An 18416-nucleotide genomic window follows, 5' to 3' on the forward strand; every position below is an offset into this window, starting at 1 on the left:
CTTAGGAAGGTAGTAACACAGCTTAAGCCTTCCACCTGCCCTCCTGATCCTATCCCCACCACCTTTTTAAAAACACATTTTAACTGTTTATCAAATGAGATCCATGTTATGATTAACTACTCTTTACAGACAGGTGTTTTTCCAACCTTAAAGGCCCCTGCCCACTGTGCGATTTGTCCACGATTTCGCCACAAATGTGTTGTCGCAGACTACGTTGCGTAGTCGTAGAGACATCCTAGCGTCGTAAGGCCAAATCGGGACGTCGTAAGTCGCACAGTGTGAGAGAGTCGGCGTCCGATCAACGACTAATTGCTCCTACTTCTAAAGACGAGGCTACGACCTGCCGACAAATTTCTGGCAGGTCAGAAATTTTCGTCGTGGCTCGTGAAGTGTGGCTGGTCCTACGATATGTGCCGTCGTAAATGTGGAAAATAGACCCTAGCTAAAAGCATAAATGGATGTAGTGTTGTGTCTTCGCTGTGTGGGGGAAAGCGTCCCCTCCCGTTACCCCGACAACCCCGGAGAGGCAGGGCGGAGTTACGGAAATTGCCGAGTGCAACCCGAATAAGAGTTCGCTCGTTTTCCCCTACAGATAGTTCGGTTGTATGTTCGGTGTCATTTTGCGCATTACAAATGGAAGTATAAAGCACACCTGGTAATTGTAGATTTTCCACATTTCAGAACGGCATAGTTCTAAAACGTCTCGTGGGTTCACACAGGACGTTCAGAGACATTCGGTTTCAGCGCTGCCAGGGGGGTATTCCATCAACGTCGCTAAAGGAAAATCTAGGCTTATTTTGACAAGTCTCGCGAGATCTATCAAGGTATGCCTGGATCTTTTTAAGAGTCTCGCGAGACTTAACGAAATAAGCCTAGATTTCCCTTTAGCGACGTTGATGGAACACCCCCCAGCTGGAGCTTGTCGTGAAGTGCAAAGGAATTATAATCCTAGTCCGCCATTTCTGACTCACGGTAGGAACCTTTGTATTGTTTACAGTTCACAATCGAACAATTTCAACAACTGCACAAGTCGCGTCACAAGCAATCGTGGATGACAATCGTGGCTGAGAGCAATCGTACAGTGTGAGCACAATCGTACAGTGTGAGCACGCACGTCGTAAGGTCTGATCAAGTCGGAGACGGTAGGACTGAAACTTTCAGTCGTGCAGTGTGAGGGGTTTTGATTGATTGATTGAAAACTTTATTAGAAGATTTGCAGAAGTAGGTACATGAAAGTACATATTACATACAAGGTCAACTAACAGGATAAAAACCCAAGAAAGCCACTGGCTTATTTCAATTGGGGTCCTTGATTGGGTTCACCGACATAACATCGCACAGTGGGCAGGGGCCTTTAGACTGCTATGGTGAAACCCTGCCTGAAGAAAAACAACCTTGACGCATCAGTCCTCCATTTTAGACCAATTTCTTCTTCTTCTTTTCTCCATTTTACATGTTTCACAAATGAAATCCTCAACATGCTCACTTGATCCAATCCCAACATGGTTCTTCAAACGTGTTTTTGACTGTGTAACTGATGATGTATTAGAAATTGTGAACTGCTTTAGTTCTGCTTTTGATACAGTAGATCACGGTATTCTAATATATAGTTTAGAAAACTGTGTTGGTCTCTCGGGACTTGTATTAGAGTGGTTTAAATTGGACCAAAACCACAAAAAGACAAATTGTCGAATACCATGGGAACCTTGCTTTCAAACTGCAAACATGAAGCTAAGATCTAGGTGTGATTATAGATTCTGATAGCATGCTTTTGTTATTACCCGTTTGGACTATTGGACTAAGCGTCTTTGAGTGTCTAGAAAAGCGCTATATAAGTATAATTTATTATTATTATTATTATTATTATTGGGGGCTATTCCACGTACGTTGGATTAGTATATTGGCGATTCAGTTTGAATATGCTGCCCCTTGGCAGTGTCATCAGCCACTGAGAGAGAAACTGACCTCTAAATTGAAGTCACTGACACTCAGTCCTAGGCACCAGGCCAAAAACCTAGGTGTCATCATAGATTCCAATTACGGTACTCTTTCGATACCCACATCAGGAATGTGACCAAATACGCCTTTTAGCACCTCAAATATTGCCAGAATGCGTCCGTTTCTCTCCCAGGTCAATACTGAGATACTAGTGCATGCTTTTATCACTAGGCTGGACTATTGTAATGCTCTCCTTTGTGGTCTACCAAAAAAAGCTACAGATCAACTCAGAAGGAGAGCATCACATTACACCTGTTTTAAAATTGCTGCACTGGCTACCTGTTAGTTGTAGAATTGATTTAAAGATTATTTTATTGGTTTACAAAGCACTAAATAGTCTCACTCCTGACTACATGTCTGACATGGTTTTAAGATATGTACCCACTAGATCCCTCAGGTCCTCTGGTACTGGTCTCTTGGTTGTTCCAGGGGTCCTATGATAGGACTCCTATCTAAGACCCATGGCGAGGCCACTTTTAGCCACTTTGGAACGGCTTGCAGGAGGACTTGTGGGTGGCAGAGAGTGTGGATATCTAAAAGAAAGCTTAAAACACACCTTTTTAGCTGCTTTTATCTAATGTTTATCTCAATTTGCACTTGTACTCCTATTTCTTATCTCCTACTTGTTTTGTTGTATTGTATTTTATTTACTATTGTTTTTATGTTTAGCACTTGGAGTTGCATTCAATGCATACCTTGATTGATTGAAGTTTGACACTTGAGCAGACAAGATGTTTCTGTACACTTCAGAATACATTCTGCTGTTGCCTTCAGCAGTTACATAATCAATTAAGACGTAGACAGTTCTAGTTGCAGCCATACATGCCCAATGAACAACCCCTACATACATGCCCATGAACAACCCCTCCACCATGTTTCACAGATGAGGTGGTATGTAAGTCAGATCCTCTTTACTCCAAAGTTTCCACTTGCAATCACTCTGGTAGCTGAAAATATTAATCTTATATCCCCACAAGACCTTTTTCCAGACCTCAGCAGGCTTTTTAGTGGATGGTACTGTGGATGGTAGTCTCTGACATTCATACCTAACTCATGGAGAGTGTTCCTGATCAATGGGACAGTTTTACTTTATTTTTTATTATGGTGAACATTCTTCGGCCATCCACTGGAGAAGTCTTCCTTGGCCTACTAGCCTGTTTGCGATTGCTGAGGTCAGTGATTTTGACAAACCTACGGTTCTGTCTATGTTTCTGATTCTGGGTTTTTTCAGATCTTTTAACCTAATATTGGCTTTCTTGACTTTCATTGACACAGCTTTGGTTCTCATGTTGACAGACACCAATAGTAGACTCCTACAATCAAAACTAGACATTGACAGCTTTGATGAGACGGAACAAATCTGACTTACAAGAAACACCTGTCAAGCCAATTGTCCCATTACTTTTGGTGCCCTGAAACAGGGGTAGTATATACTAAGTGTTTTTATTTCTAAATGGTGAAACCAATATATACACAAATACACTCAAATAAAAGCTCTACTTTAACCTCATAGCTCTACTTTAACCTCATAATTCTGATGATCAAGAGCTTTTCCACTATAAACAAATGGAGGGGAAAGGAACACCTCAGAATGCAATCCTTTATTCTAAAACATAGAATACACAGCCTGATGGTGTCTTCATGGAAGACTGCATTGCATCACAGAAAAAAATGAAAAACACGTCTGTTTAAATAAACAGACTTTCCCCCCAAAAGTGACTGGAGACAATAACAGAGTGAGAGAGAGCAGTTTCGTCTTCAGACATGTTATTTACAAGTCCAGAGAAAGATGAGTTAAATTCTCAGTATTCCTTATTCCATACAGAGTTTCAGCTCTGTATATATGAACACACACACACATACATACTACATAAACACACACACTTACTACATGAACACACCTGTTGTTGGTGTTATAATCTTGTATGAACACACATACATACATAAAACACCTGTTGTTGGGGTTGGAATCATGTCTTTGCTACAGTAACTAGGGATAAGGCTGGCTGCTGTCACGTCCCCTCCTATTCGTTAGTTTTGTTTGTCTTTGTTATTGTTATTGTAATTAATGTAATTAATTAATTGTTTCCTGTTAACTTTTTGTGTCACCGTGGCCCTATTCCACTAAGCGAGATTATCTTCTAATCGTCGATAATATTCTAATCTGCGATAATTTCATTTTGCGTTCGGTTCCATCAATAATTCGCTGCTTGGTTGCTATGCAACCAATCCTTCTGAGTAATTCTGGTCGCGAGCAGGTTTAGAGGTTGGTTTAGGTAATACGTGCGTCAAAATTGTCTCACAGGCAGAAACTATATCCCGAACGACAGTAGTTTGACTGTGTGATAGATAGATAATTTGATATTTTGAAAGTGTGATCGATCGATAGATAGTTTGATTGTGTGATAGATAACTTGATATTTTGAAAGTGTGATAGATAGATAGATCGATAGATAAATAAAAAGTGTAAAAAAATAATAATATATATAGGTATGTCTATCAACTTGCATTGCTGTCATCACAGCGGTCTGGCTGGCGCAGGGGTTAAGGCAGCCAGCTAGAGTTCCGAAGGTTGCGAGTTCGAGATTTGATTTAAGTGAAGCCTTCATGCAAATCGATTTACAATAGATATATCTGTCTAAGTGAATCATCTATCCATCAGTAATCATAAGAAGAAAAAAAAAGCTATGCCAAATCCAGGGTCCAGTTAGAAGAACATAATTTACTACTCAGAAAGGCTTCAAACACCATTGTAATCGTGTCAGTTCTTGTAAATTAGCCTGCACCATCATTTTATAGCCTATACATACTTTTTTAGATGAGATTTTAGATTAGATTCAGACAACGAAATGCAGTAAAAAGTGTGTCAGAAGAGGGATTTGAACCACCATCTTAAAATGACGAATAAGTACTATGGCAGCGGTCGATACCACTATGCCATCATGACGATATGATGGTTTGTAGCCTGCTGCTCATATCACCACAGTAGTAAATATTCATTTATTAAAATATGAACATATAACAATAACTGGGGCTAGTATGACCTACGCATTTAATCGGTCAGCAATTTCTTGCCAAACCATTTCCCTCGCCTTGTTGCGGCAGTATTGCACTATTTTACATCTTATTTTTCCTTCTTCATAAAGATCAATAAGTCGGAATGCTGCGCAAAAGTAGGACCCCTGCAGAGTGGAGTATCTTCATTTCGACAGTTTGACTCTTCGGGGCTCTTTATGTCTGCGTGCACGCGCCCATATCGAGGATTTCTAAGCCGGTGTTCTGTGAACACTCATGACACAAGCCTGATCCTCGTTCGAGGAATCACCTGAGGCTTGAATTCCAATCCCGAGTTGCCTGATCGCCTGATTTATTTTTAATGCCGATATACTAATCAACATTAGTGGAACAGCCCCCTTGTCTCTCGTTTCAGACACCTCACTACCTGCCCATGTGTGTTTCCCGCCTGTGTGTTCGTCAGTCCCACCCTTACTGGGTTCACCTGGGGGGTATTCCACGAAACGCAATTAGTGCTAATTCAGGCTTGTTTTTGTAATTCGTGATCATTTCAGATCGAGTTCCGTTCCCTGAATGTGGCTCAAATAATTCGCAACCAATCCTTCAGAACAAAGGTGGTAGCGTCTGGTTTAAGTAAGACGTTTGTCAAAAATGGCGGAAAACTAAATCCCGAACGACAGTGTCTTTTTGGACATATAAGGTCCCAACTTTTACAAGATAGATAGACAATTTGATATTTTGATAAATAGTTTGATAGTGTGCTAGATAGATAGATAGATAAAAATGTGTAAAAAGATAGGTATGTGTAACAGCTTGCATTGAAAATAGCAGAGCGGTGTGTTTGGCACAGAGGTCATGATTCAGGTCATCACGGGTGTTAAAGATAATATCGTTCTGCATGTACATTCACAACGATATTATCTTTAACACCCGTGATGACCTGAATCATGACAAATTAGAATCTGTTTGGGTTGAAATTATCTTTAACAAAGCAAAACCGGTGCTGGTTGGTTCTATCTACAGACCTCCCGATCAGAGTGATTTCTATGATATTCTTGAGGGGTGCTTGGATGACGTTGACTGTGTGGAAAAGATTCTTATTGGAGATTTGAACACGGACATGCTCAGAAATGAAGCATCCGTTTTCAAATCCTTCACTAGGTTTTCTGAATTACACGGTCTCCGTCAACAAATTACCAAACCCACTAGGGTGTGTATTTCTACTCAAACCACCATAGATCTCATTCTAACATCGGATGAGTCCAAAATCTCCAAGAGTGGGGTTATTGTATGTGGGCTAAGTGATCATTACATGATCTTTTGCACTCGTAAAAAACAAAAACCCAAGGCTGGCGGTCATAAAACTATAACCACTAGATCCCTTAAATCCTATTCTAGTGAGGCCTTAAACCATAAACTGGAGAATCAAGACTGGTTTGATGAACTAAAATGCACACAGGTTGAAGAGGCATGGCTAGGTTTCAAAACCAAATTCCTAAATATTATTGACAGTATAGCCCCCATGAGAACCACCAGGGTTAAAACCCGATCGGAACCATGGATGAATTCGGACATTCTAAATGCTATGAAAGTCAGAGACCTAAAATGCTCTGAAGTTCAAAAATGCAAATCAAAATTAGTGAAACACTTAAACGAAGATCACAAAACCCACTTTGAGAAAATTAAAAAACAATGCAACAAACTATGCAATCAGGTAATTACCATGACCAAATCTGCTAAGAAAGAATACCTCGATAACAAAATCGAAGAAAACTTAAACAAACCACGTGACCTTTGGAAGCTACTTAATAGCCAACTAGGTTGCAGTCAAAAACTCAAAACCAGGTCTACAAACATCAGCATCAAATCTGGTGATTCTCTCCTTACAGACAAGCTGGATGTGGCTAAGTGCTTAAACACTTTCTTTACAACCATAGCCACTAAATTAGTTAACAATCTACCACCCCACTCAGGGCGTTATGGTGTAGAGCACATCCGTGAGTTCTACAATAAACTGGGTGTACGCAATGATGATTTTAAACTCTCCATGGTGTCAAACGATGAGGTGTTTAAAAAGCTAGGCGCTCTACACTCAGAAAAGGCCACGGGCCATGACAATATTCCAGCCAGATTTCTAAAAGACTCAGCTGCCTCCATTACCCCAATCATCACCCACATAATAAACCTCTCCATCAAACAGGGACACGTCCCCCTTGACTTTAAAATAGCAAGGGTAACCCCACTGTATAAAAAAGGAAGCAAATTAGACCCAGGCAACTACCGACCTGTTTCTATTCTTAATTCCATCTCGAAACTTATGGAAAAAATAGTTTATGAACAGGTCGATAGGTACCTTACCGAAAAAAAGCTGATGTATGAATTTCAATCAGGATTCAGAACATCCCATTCCACTGACACATGCCTTCTCTATTTGAACGACCACATCAACCATGAGGTGGACTCGGGCAAGTACTGCGGCATGGTCATGCTGGACCTCCAGAAGGCCTTCGACACAGTAGATCACCACATATTGTTAGATAAACTGAAAGCAATTGGGTTCGATAGAACATCGGTGAGCTGGATGCAATCCTACTTAGAGGGGAGGGAACAGGTGGTTAGTGTGAACGGAACACTGTCCCCCCCCCTCCCAGTGACCTGCGGCGTTCCACAAGGAAGCATTTTGGGACCTTTACTGTTCCTAATATATGTGAATGACATGTCATCAGCATGTGATTGCAATTTGTTCCTGTTCGCGGATGACTCGGCTCTGCTGGTCTCTGACAGGGACATATTGCAGGTGGAAAAAGCGCTAAGCACTGAACTGAGTAGAATCTGCATCTGGCTAGCTGACAATAAACTATCAATACACCTAGGTAAAACTGAAACCATCCTATACGGATCCCCATCTAAACTCAGAAAGGCTGAAAATTTTAAAATAAAAGTGGGTAACATTAATATCACAAGAAAAGAGGATATTACATACCTGGGCTCCATCTTAGAGGCAAATCTTTCCGGAGATAAAATGGCAGCAAAAGTAATCAAAAAAGTGAACCATAGAACTAGATTCTTGTACAGGATATCCTCACTTGTCAGTAAAAACACACTGAGGACCCTATCAGGAGCTCTCATTCAATGTCACTTCGACTATGCCGTAACATCATGGTACTATAGAACCACAAAGGCCCATAAAACAAGACTCCAGACAGCCCAAAATAAACTGGTTAGGCTTCTGCTAGGCCTCAACCCTAGGACACATCTAACCGCTGCTCATTTTTTGAGCCTTGATTGGCTACGAGTAGTTGACAGAGTGCAGCAGCTTGCACTGGGCCTGGTCTTCAAGATACGCTACACCACAAAGACACCCAAGTACCTGTCAACATACTTCCAAAAAGTGAACAACGTCCACACATACAACACCAGAGGAAGCTCCACGAACCACGTTCAACCGCGTTGCACCACAAACAAGGGGTTAAACTCGTTTGCAAACTATGCAGTAAAAATGTGGAACGCCCTTCCTATAATCTTAAAGGAGTGCAAAACACTGCCCACCTTCAAAACCACTCTCAAAAAACATTTACAGGAGGCTGCAATCCGTAACTGGACCCTCTAAATCAAAAATCAGATTAAAAGACCCGAACTACCCACTGTACATACTTTGTGTTTTGTCCCCCGCCCCCACCTGTGGTGTATGTCCCCACCTGTCCTACCCGCTGTACATACCTTATGTTTTGTTGTATTGTTCTTCCCATGATGGATGTGTGTTTATCTTGTAGATAGTAATAGTTATTTGTCTGTATTATCTTGTAGATAGTACTAGCTTTTTTGTCTGTCTTACATGTAACGATGAATTGAGAATCAAGGACCCCAATTGAAATAAGCCAGTGGCTTTCTTGGGTTTTTATCCTGTTAGTTGACCTTGTATGTAATATGTACTTTCATGTACCTACTTCTGCAAATCTTCTAATAAAGTTTTCAATCAATCAAAAAAGGTTAAGGCAGCCAGCTAGCAAGATTAGATTACAAAGTTAGTTTGTAGCCTGCTACTAATATCACCACAGTAGTGAATGTTCATTTATTTAAAAAATGAACATAAAAAAATAAGTATGGGCTAGTATGACCTACGCATTTAATCTGTCAGCAATTTCTTGGCAAACCATTTCCCTCACCTTAATTGCGGCAGTATTGCCCGTTTTCACTTCAAATTTTTCGATAAGCAGAGCGCTGCACTGTCATTTTCCAGTCATGTATCTTCTTTTCGACAATTGGCTCTTCTGGGCTACTTATAACTTGTGCGCGCGCCAAGATCGAGACTTTCCAAACTGGATTTGCGTGAACATTGATGACACACGGCTCATTCCAATTCGAGAAATCACTTGAGGCTTGAATCCCAATCAAGAGTTGCTCGACCAAGGCTTTCCTTTTAATGGTGAATATACCCCCCTGTTCATCATTATCATTCCCTGTGTATTTGGTCTGTTTGTTTCCCCTGTCTCGTTGCCAGTTCGTCTCGATGTTTTTGTGTCAAAACATCCCAGAAAAATCATATTTTCCTGGTTTTTGAGCCTTTTTTTAGTTTGTCTTTTGCCTTTTCCTTATTGGATTATCTGCTTCCTATTAGTCTGACTACCTGGGAACCGAACCCTGCCTCGCCTACCCCGTATTGGATTATCTGCTTCCCTACGGACTCTCTACCTGTATACCAAACTCTTTCTCTGGAATTAAAAGATTCTTTTAGATGAAGCTTTTGTCTTGAGTCATGAAATTGAGCCTGCTTTGTTACAGCTGTTTTCCAGCACTGGTTCTCAAAACCTCAACTTAATATTAAATCCCTAATTCAACAATGAATCTCTTGTTGTAACATGTCATGTAAAAGAGAGGAGCATTTTAAGGATATTTGATAAGTTAATGAAGGGTTTTCCTAGTCGACTGTGTCACCTTGTTTTGGAACAGGCTCTTGGGGAAATGTGAGCTTCTTATTAACCTTTAATGTCCGACTGGGATTCCATGAGTGAAGCAGAGCTGTGCTTCTTCAGTTCACTGTAGGGTGGCGCTACATGTCTCCTTCAAACCTCTGTAATACCATACCATCATACCATGTTACTTTTTCCAAGACATTACTGGTGTTGGAAAAAGGCAGAGCTTCCATGCCTGTCTCAGGTCAACACTCAGTAATAACAGTTATATAATATTGATCAATCATTTATTAGAGAAGATTTAGTCTTGCATTTAAACTTACACTAAGTATTTATTAGACTAGAATTGAGGCTACTGTAAAAGCACTCTCTAAGCCGCTTGGGAATGCAGTTGCTCTTCCATACTTACAATATACGTCATTGTATAGACTGATTCATTGTATTAGGCTCAAAAGAATCACACATACGTCACACACTCTAGACCGACACATGACTTCCGGTGGCAAGTAACAAGGACGCCAACTCCTGCCATGCTCTGTTCCTCTCAAACAATTTAATCAGAAATTAAGATAACCTACCCTTTTAATTGATAAAAGTTAGTTGAAATATTTGACGGATAATCTTCTGGACATTGCCAGACGTTCGTATGCCGTGTAAGCTACGCAGTACTGGCAGCACCGCAATGGATCCTGAAGCTCTTGGCAAAATGATCAGAAAAATTGTCTGAGAGGAGATATCAACTGTCACCCGTAGCACTGTTTGGGCAACTTTATTCACCCTTGACACTAGATGAGTTAAAAACTGAACCAGGTTCCCAGTGGTTTTAAACTGTGAGTGTTTATTTGTAGAAGCATATATACCTGCTACCAGAGATGCAGCTACAATCTTGGATCTGAGCTGAAACATCCCTATTACTGATTTGAGAAGCAACAATCAGCGTCATCACAGGGCTTCAAATAAAGTGTTACCAAATAATATGGGTCTGAACAGCTAGAGGACGAAAGGTCCAGAGAGGGTCCAGGTCCAGTTCCCCAGTTCTCAAGGACTTTCTTACTCACACACTTGACTCGCAGTGATGGTGAATAAGGCGTGGCTTTAGGACATCCAGATTTCTCAGTATTTCTAGGCACAGTGCCTAGTGTGATCTGAGGTGTCCCGCTACTACTTGGAAGAGGCTTTATTAGCCTCCCCATACTGAGTCCTTAAAGCGGGGAGACCCATTTGGACATCAGTGACTACAACACAACGATTGGTAAATTAACTTGATTTGAACATATAGGGCAGGAAAGAAATTAAGAAATCATTGTTACCTTAAGATAACACTTAGCAAGTAGATTGATTCTAAATGTAAGTATGTACTTTAAGGAATATTCCTCATTACAACATCAATATGATTGAATTATTAGCAAGGAATGATAGGACCTATGATCTTTCCATCTTGACTTTACCCCAAGGGTCAACTGTATGGAATTGCACGTTTTATCCTGCAGATCGCTCTCATTTTGTCAAATTATAAATACTAGAGAAGTCAAATCAGTCACTGAGGGGTGGCTAAACCTAAACAATGTAACTGAAGATAGCTAACTAGATACTGTCTGGTAGTAGCTGTCTGGTAGTAGCAGTGTACTAAGCAAATTGTAACCCTAACTGAAATTGTAAGTTAATCAGAGCTGAACTCAAAATCGCAACTTATTCTTTAAGTTAACGATGAATCATATTAAAACATCTAATAAGCTCAAGCAACATGTAACAGTAACCATCAAATAACAATACTACTGCAACATTGCAACAGCTACAGAGCTACATTGTTTGTATTATGTTTAAAATGTTTAAAGAAAATGTTTCAAAATAATACTCTCACAACCGTTATACAACGCCAAAATGCCCATGGGGATATGGTCTTTGTAATCATTTGGTTATAAAGCAGTGTGCAGTGTGAGTCAATAACACAAGGTGTGAATTAGATTGATGGAGCCTCTTCAGCCTCTTCTATAGGAGGGTGGTTTCATGAGCTGCCCTGGTCTCATGAGGAACCTCACCTGGAATCTTGTTCCCAGACACTTCTGCCCAATATGCTCTGGACCAATGGCTGACTTGGCCTTCATTTACCCAATAGAAAAATGCATAAGAGTAATAATCATCTCCCAAATGGGTAAGATGCATAGTCATCTCCCAAAGCCCCTCCCCCAGTGCTTGCTCACCACACATTTCTGATTCTTGGGTCGATTATTGCTTTACAGAGCTAGCACCAGCAGGCAGTAAAGCTAGTACTTCAATTAACACATCAAATGTGAATTTCCGATGTCACCTCTTACTCCTTGTCCATGGTCTCATAAAAATGTGATTCATTGAAGAAGAACAAAATTAGTTGATTCATCTGTACAGCCCTAGTAAGCTACAATAAGTGTAACTTCAAGTTATTCCAAATTATTACTCATTATTTTCGGCTTTCTTCTCGACAGGTAATAAGACTAAATTCTTTAGTGTAATTTGGGCTATGAATGCTTCTAGATAGAAATACATAATGAACGGTGGCATGTTGTCATTGAGTAAACTGACTAGCCTCAGTTTCAGACCCCTCACGCTCTGACGTGCATTGTCCATCAGGAACAGCAATGTTAGTCAGTGCTCTATGTCACCTTGACATACTTATCTGATTTAGGGAAAACGTCGTGGAAGATCTCTTTCCTGATGCTGGTCCGTGAGAGCTGTAATTCCTGGACACTCTGGGTCAGGTCCTTGGTCTTATCTTCCAGCTCTGCTATCTCCTGGGACGGGCAGAGAGAGGAAGAGAGGAAGACTCTGAGTAAATACTGCCACACAAACCTGCCCACTATCTTCAGATAAGGCTAATGGTGTAATACTTTCATAAAATATTTATACACCATTTATTGACCAGTCCATTATTTGTTTATGTATAGTTTTTGAATCCAAACAAATCATTTGAACTCATTGGATGATATAGTTGTTGGGGTGCATAATAAATAATGAGTTTGTGGCCACACTGCTATGAATGCATTAACTAATGCTTACAATGTGCACACCAACTTATGAACTATTTATTAAGGCATACTGGTGAATGTAACAATAACATAAGATTGGTGATTTGTGTGCAGAACATCTGTACAGAGATAGAATAACTGTGACTGTACTGAGGTGGACCAGAGGACTTTTATGAGGACCAAACCTTTTTATGGATTCCAATCTCTTTCTTCATAGTGCTGTTGTGTAAGGCCATCAGCCTGACCACAGGAGGAACATAGGACACATGTTGCTGAAAACAAATAGAGACGGTGTCACATTACACATTCAATTTAGTCTTGGTCAGGTCAGTGAATATTAGACAAAACAGTCAGCTGGACTGTTATAGGCAAAAGTGAGAATTACCAGAGCTGGTACCTTCGATATCACAAACTGAACTTATACCGTGGCAATCACAGACAGAACGTCCTGCTCCTTGAGTTGTGATCTTCTCTGCAGGCTCACCATCTCTGACTGACACAGCAGGTTCACATCCTCATGCTCGTCCTGAAACAACAGAAATCAACAGGACGTTCGATGAGACTACAGCCCACACCAGTATGTCCACACAGTTTGTTTATTATTTGTTTATTATTAGGATCCCCATTAGCTGCCACCATGGTGACAGCTAGTCTTCCTGGGCCCTATTCCACAAAGCTCGATAAAGTTCTAAGCCTCGATAAAGTTCTAAGCCTCGAAAATGTTAGCTTGCGTTCGGTGCCATCAATGTGGCTCAAATAATTCGCTGCTTGGTTGAGCTCCTTCTGAGTCAGATATAATTAGCCTGGTCCCGACCAGGCTAAAACACAGGCTATAGTCATCCGTGCGTCAAAAAAGGCTCACAGGCGGAAACTAAACCCTGAACGAAAGTTCCTCATGTGTCTTTTAGGAAATATTAGTTCCCACTTCACATGAGATAGATAGATTAGATAGTTTGACTGTGTGATAGATAGATAATTTGATATTTTGAAAGTGTGATCGATCGATAGATAGTTTGATTGTGTGATAGATAACTTGATATTTTGAAAGTGTGATAGATAGATAAAGAAAAGAGTGTAAAAAAAAAAAGAAGTAATTGTCTCAACTTGCATTGCCGTCATGACAGCGGTCTGGCCGGCGTAGTGGTTAAGGCTGCGGACTCGAGTTCCAAAGGTTGCGAGTTCGAGACTTGACTAAGTCATTCATTTTTTTTTTTTTTACATTTAACCGAAGATTTCATGCAAAGGTTTCAAACACCATTGTAATCGTGTCAGTTCTTGTAAATTAGCCTGCACCATAATTTTATAGCCTACAATACTTTTTTAGATGAGATTTTAGATTAGATTCAGACAACGAAATGCAGTAAAAAGTGCGTCTGTAGAGGGATTCGAACCACTGATATAAAATGACGAATAAATCCTATGGCAGCAGTCAATACCACTAGGCCATTGTGGCGATATGATGGTTTGTAGCCTGCTGCAGATATCACCACAGTAGTAATATTCATTTATTAAAATATGAACATATAACAATAACTGGGGCTAGTATGACCTACGCATTTAATCGGTCAGCAATTTCTTGCCAAACCATTTCCCTCGCCTTGTTAATTGCGGCAGTATTGCACTATTTTACATCTTATTTTTCCTTTTTCATAAAAATCAATAATTCGGAATGCTGCGCAAATGTAGTACCCCTGCAGAGTGGAGTATCTTCATTTCGACAGATCGACACTTCAGGGCTTTTTATGTCTGCGTGCACGCGCCCATATCGAAGATTTGTAAGCCTGTCTTCTGTGAACACTGATGACACAAGGCTGATCCTCATTCGAGGAATCACCTGAGGCTTGAATACCAATCTCGAGGTCCCTGAGCGCCGCATTTAATTATAGCGCCGCTATATTAAGCCACCTTTAGTGAAACGGACCCCTGGGGTCCACAAAAATAACAATACAAATGAAATCAATAACAACACAAATACAAACAAATGATTACAAAGAACAGACAACAGAGTGTAATTAAAAGAAAATTAAAAGAAAATGGAAAGAAAAGAACTAAAACTAAACTAAAGTCAAACTAACCTAAACTCAACTAAAACTAAACTAAAAACTAAAACTAAACTAAAAACAAACATTTTCATTTACATACACCTTTAGGGAATGTCAATTTCTCTATTTGCCAAGTGTTGTTTTACTAAGATTTTGAAACGGATTTTACTATTCTCCTGTGTAACATGTCTGGGAAGAGAGTACCATTCCTGCATACCTCGGAACATGACAGTTCGTTTCATTGCATTCGACCTCACTTTTGGAAGTGTAAAACCTCGTGCATGTCTGGTTGAGTAGTCATGTCTGTCGAGACTTATGGATAAATTATTATACAGAATTGAAGGAGTCTTTGTAACAAGAATATTCCTGGTAAATACAAGGAGTGAATAGATTAACCTATTTTTCACAAGTAACCAATTTAAACAATTGTGCATCGCAGCGACATTACTTCTGTACTCACAACGAAGCGCTATACGTGCTGCTTTGTTTTGTACTATTTGTAATTTTTTCAGTTTATTCGTTGTTACATTAGACCATACTACAGGACAATAGTCAAGATTCGACAAAATTAGAGCTTGAATCACCTGTTTGATAGTACTTGGTGGTAGCAAATGAGCACATCTTTTAACAACAGAAATACCTCTTCCCATTTTCACCACCAGTTTATTTAGTTGTGACCATGACAATTTACTGTCTAATGTTACTCCTAGGAGTACAGTCTCTTGGACTTGATCGATTGCCTTGTCACTTATTAAAAGTTTCAAGACTGGGTTCTTACTGAGAGCATGGTTTGACCCGAAAATGATGCTATTTGTCTTTGATATGTTTAACACTAGTTTATTATTCTTTATCCATTCAGCCACTGATTGCAACTCTGAATTTAGGACAGTATTTAATTCATTGGCTGTAGAGGCTGATGTATAAATCGTTGAATCATCTGCATACATTGAAATATAGGACTTATCTAGGACAAGAGGCATGTCATTCGTAAAAATGGTATAGAGCAAAGGCCCCAGGCAACTTCCTTGGGGCACTCCACACTTTACCGTTTTAACTTCAGAGTAACTCCCATTAAAAAAACTATTTGTTTCCGGTTTGCTAAATAAGTTTGAATCCAAGATAATGCAGATAGGGAGAAACCGTAGCATTCAAGTTTTTTAAGTAAGAATTTGTGATCGATTATATAAAATGCTGCAGTAAAATCAAGTAAGACAGCTCCAACCATCTTCTTTTTATCTATCTCTCTCTGCCAATCATCCGTCATTTGGGTTAAAGCAGTCGCTGTTGAACGTCCTTCACGATATGCATGTTGAAAATCAGTGGTTAATGTGTTCCAAGAAAAATAGCATTTAATCTGTTCACTTACTATTCTTTCCATCAGTAACGCTTTACCATCAGTAACGCTTTACATGAAGGTTACCTTGATAGACATTTTATGACTAGTTCTTGTGGACAGTGCAAAGCGTTAACAACAGTCAATTCATTTCCACCAATGAAGATTCCGGGGGCCCACTTGTAAATCTTGATCTTCAGTTCCTTCCACAAATGTTCTATTGGATTTAAGTGTGACCAGGAGCCGCGGAACCGGTAGGGCTCGGACCCTACCCAATTTTGAGCATGAAAACTCAACTGAAAAAATAAATAACGAATTCAAATTCTAGCCGCTGTGTAAATAGCCTATCAGGAAGCGATAATGCAGTAAGTTATCTAAAAATGTAACATTATAGAGCTCCGGACGTCACGTGACTCGAGTCACGAAATTTTGTTTACGGCGCCATATTGGCAGAATAGAAAACAATGGATGCAGCACCAGCGCCAACTTCAGACAATCTGAGTTTACGTCCCACTTCACCGATCAAGACAAAGAACGCTACATCGCTAAACTAAATAGATTGAATATCACCGACCTTTATAACGCCCCTGGTGTACTATTCAAGCCATTAGAAAATGAAAACGCAAGCTAACTGCTAGCTGTCTGCTAGGCTAAGTTAACGTTAGGTAACGTTACGTCCCGTTACATGTACAGTAGCCTAATCTCACCCAGAGTTATATGACTTCGAATCGCTTCACCTAGCAAACAGTATAAGTAAGTAAAGCAAACAGTATGCCTATCACCTACATATTTATTATGATCAAGCAGCAGAAATGCCTTCTGTCTGCTCCCCCTGTCCTCTCACAGGTATCAGTTCACCCATCAATCCCCATTGTCTATAGTTGAATAAATCAACATTGTGCAATTTATAACACGTTGTCTTTCTAGTTTGTCTTACATTAACATTGCTTTAACAGTTGTCACCCCACACAGTAGGCTGTCTGCATTCAGAGCATGGCATACTTGTGTCCTACAAAAACATGCAATCATGGGACAGCAAAAAACATGGAATATGTCACAAGCATCAGCTTTATTTCACTTTTGAACATCCTCAGTAGCATGTCAGACCTGTTGGGACAGTTTAGGTGTTCACTGGAAGGGTACAACAGACTCACAGGCATTTGTAAGAGCACAGCATACTGTATACAGACTGGATAACATTAGCTGCTATTTGCCGGATTTCTGCAAATGTATCTCAGACCATACTCAGGGCTCTAAAGTCTCACGCATTGGGCGTGAGACACACACATTTCAATCCGTTCACACGCTCACACGCCACACCTTGTATTTCTCACGCAGAGAAATTACCAGGGGCGCCCACCAAGTTGCGCCGCTATTTTAAAAAAATAGAACAGGTAGAGAATCAAGTGAGTTCCCTCTGGTTCCCCTAGAGTTCAGAAGGCCATGCACCAGCTAATCAAATAAAAAATTATAGCTACCGAACAGCCAATCAGAAAATAATAGCATTGCTGTATCCGGGTAACATTTTGATATTCCCGCTACAACAAACAACGTTCTGATTCCAACGACACGGGCTGACTGGAGCTATTGATTCAGATGCTCGCTACACAGAAGAGGACAGATTATTTGAATTGATCATTCACATCTCGAAGTGGCTACAGACTGGTCGACGTGGGAGAAGACCATATCCTTTGACGCTGAGACTGTGTGTGTGTGATTTATTTTTTATTCTTTTTACAAATTGATGTCATTTATCAGATCAGACCCCGTCCCCCCCCGCCGCCGCCAAAATCTCACTCTGAACTCTGTTCAAAACTTGAGAGCCCTGCCCAGGGCCGTTTGGGAGATATGCGAGGCCCTGTGCGAAGTCAGATTTGCGAGGCCTTTTATAATGATGTAGGCTACTATTATAACCGCGCGACACGCACGCACCGATATATTGCAAGAAATGCGCTCACATGCTGTGCTGATATAGACAATAGAATATCTACTTATTTAGATAGTTTACAACCATGTTTGTTTCATTTCAAACCTTTTATACTCGTAAAGGATTAGGATTTAGGATAAAGCAGTCATCATACCCAACATTAAATACGCACAAGCCATTATTGAC

General features: G+C 40.2%; 1 protein-coding gene across 1 annotated transcript in view; it reads right to left on the bottom strand.

Annotated features, from left to right (window-relative positions):
* Nucleotides 1–18416, bottom strand: part of LOC308160404 (uncharacterized protein C20orf96-like) — a gene marked incomplete at both ends in the record, with an annotated part of 51776 nt that overhangs the window by 20801 nt on the left and 12559 nt on the right. Inside the window, 3 exons of the mRNA XM_080534318.1 lie at nucleotides 12576–12694; nucleotides 13114–13200; nucleotides 13353–13454. Coding sequence (XP_080390444.1) covers nucleotides 12576–12694; nucleotides 13114–13200; nucleotides 13353–13454 — 308 coding nt within the window. The remainder of the gene's footprint in view (nucleotides 1–12575; nucleotides 12695–13113; nucleotides 13201–13352; nucleotides 13455–18416) is intronic.

The sequence above is a fragment of the Nansenia antarctica genome, assembly GCF_963989245.1.
Source record: "Nansenia antarctica genome assembly, chromosome: 6".
NCBI classification, from domain to species: domain Eukaryota; kingdom Metazoa; phylum Chordata; class Actinopteri; order Argentiniformes; family Microstomatidae; genus Nansenia; species Nansenia antarctica.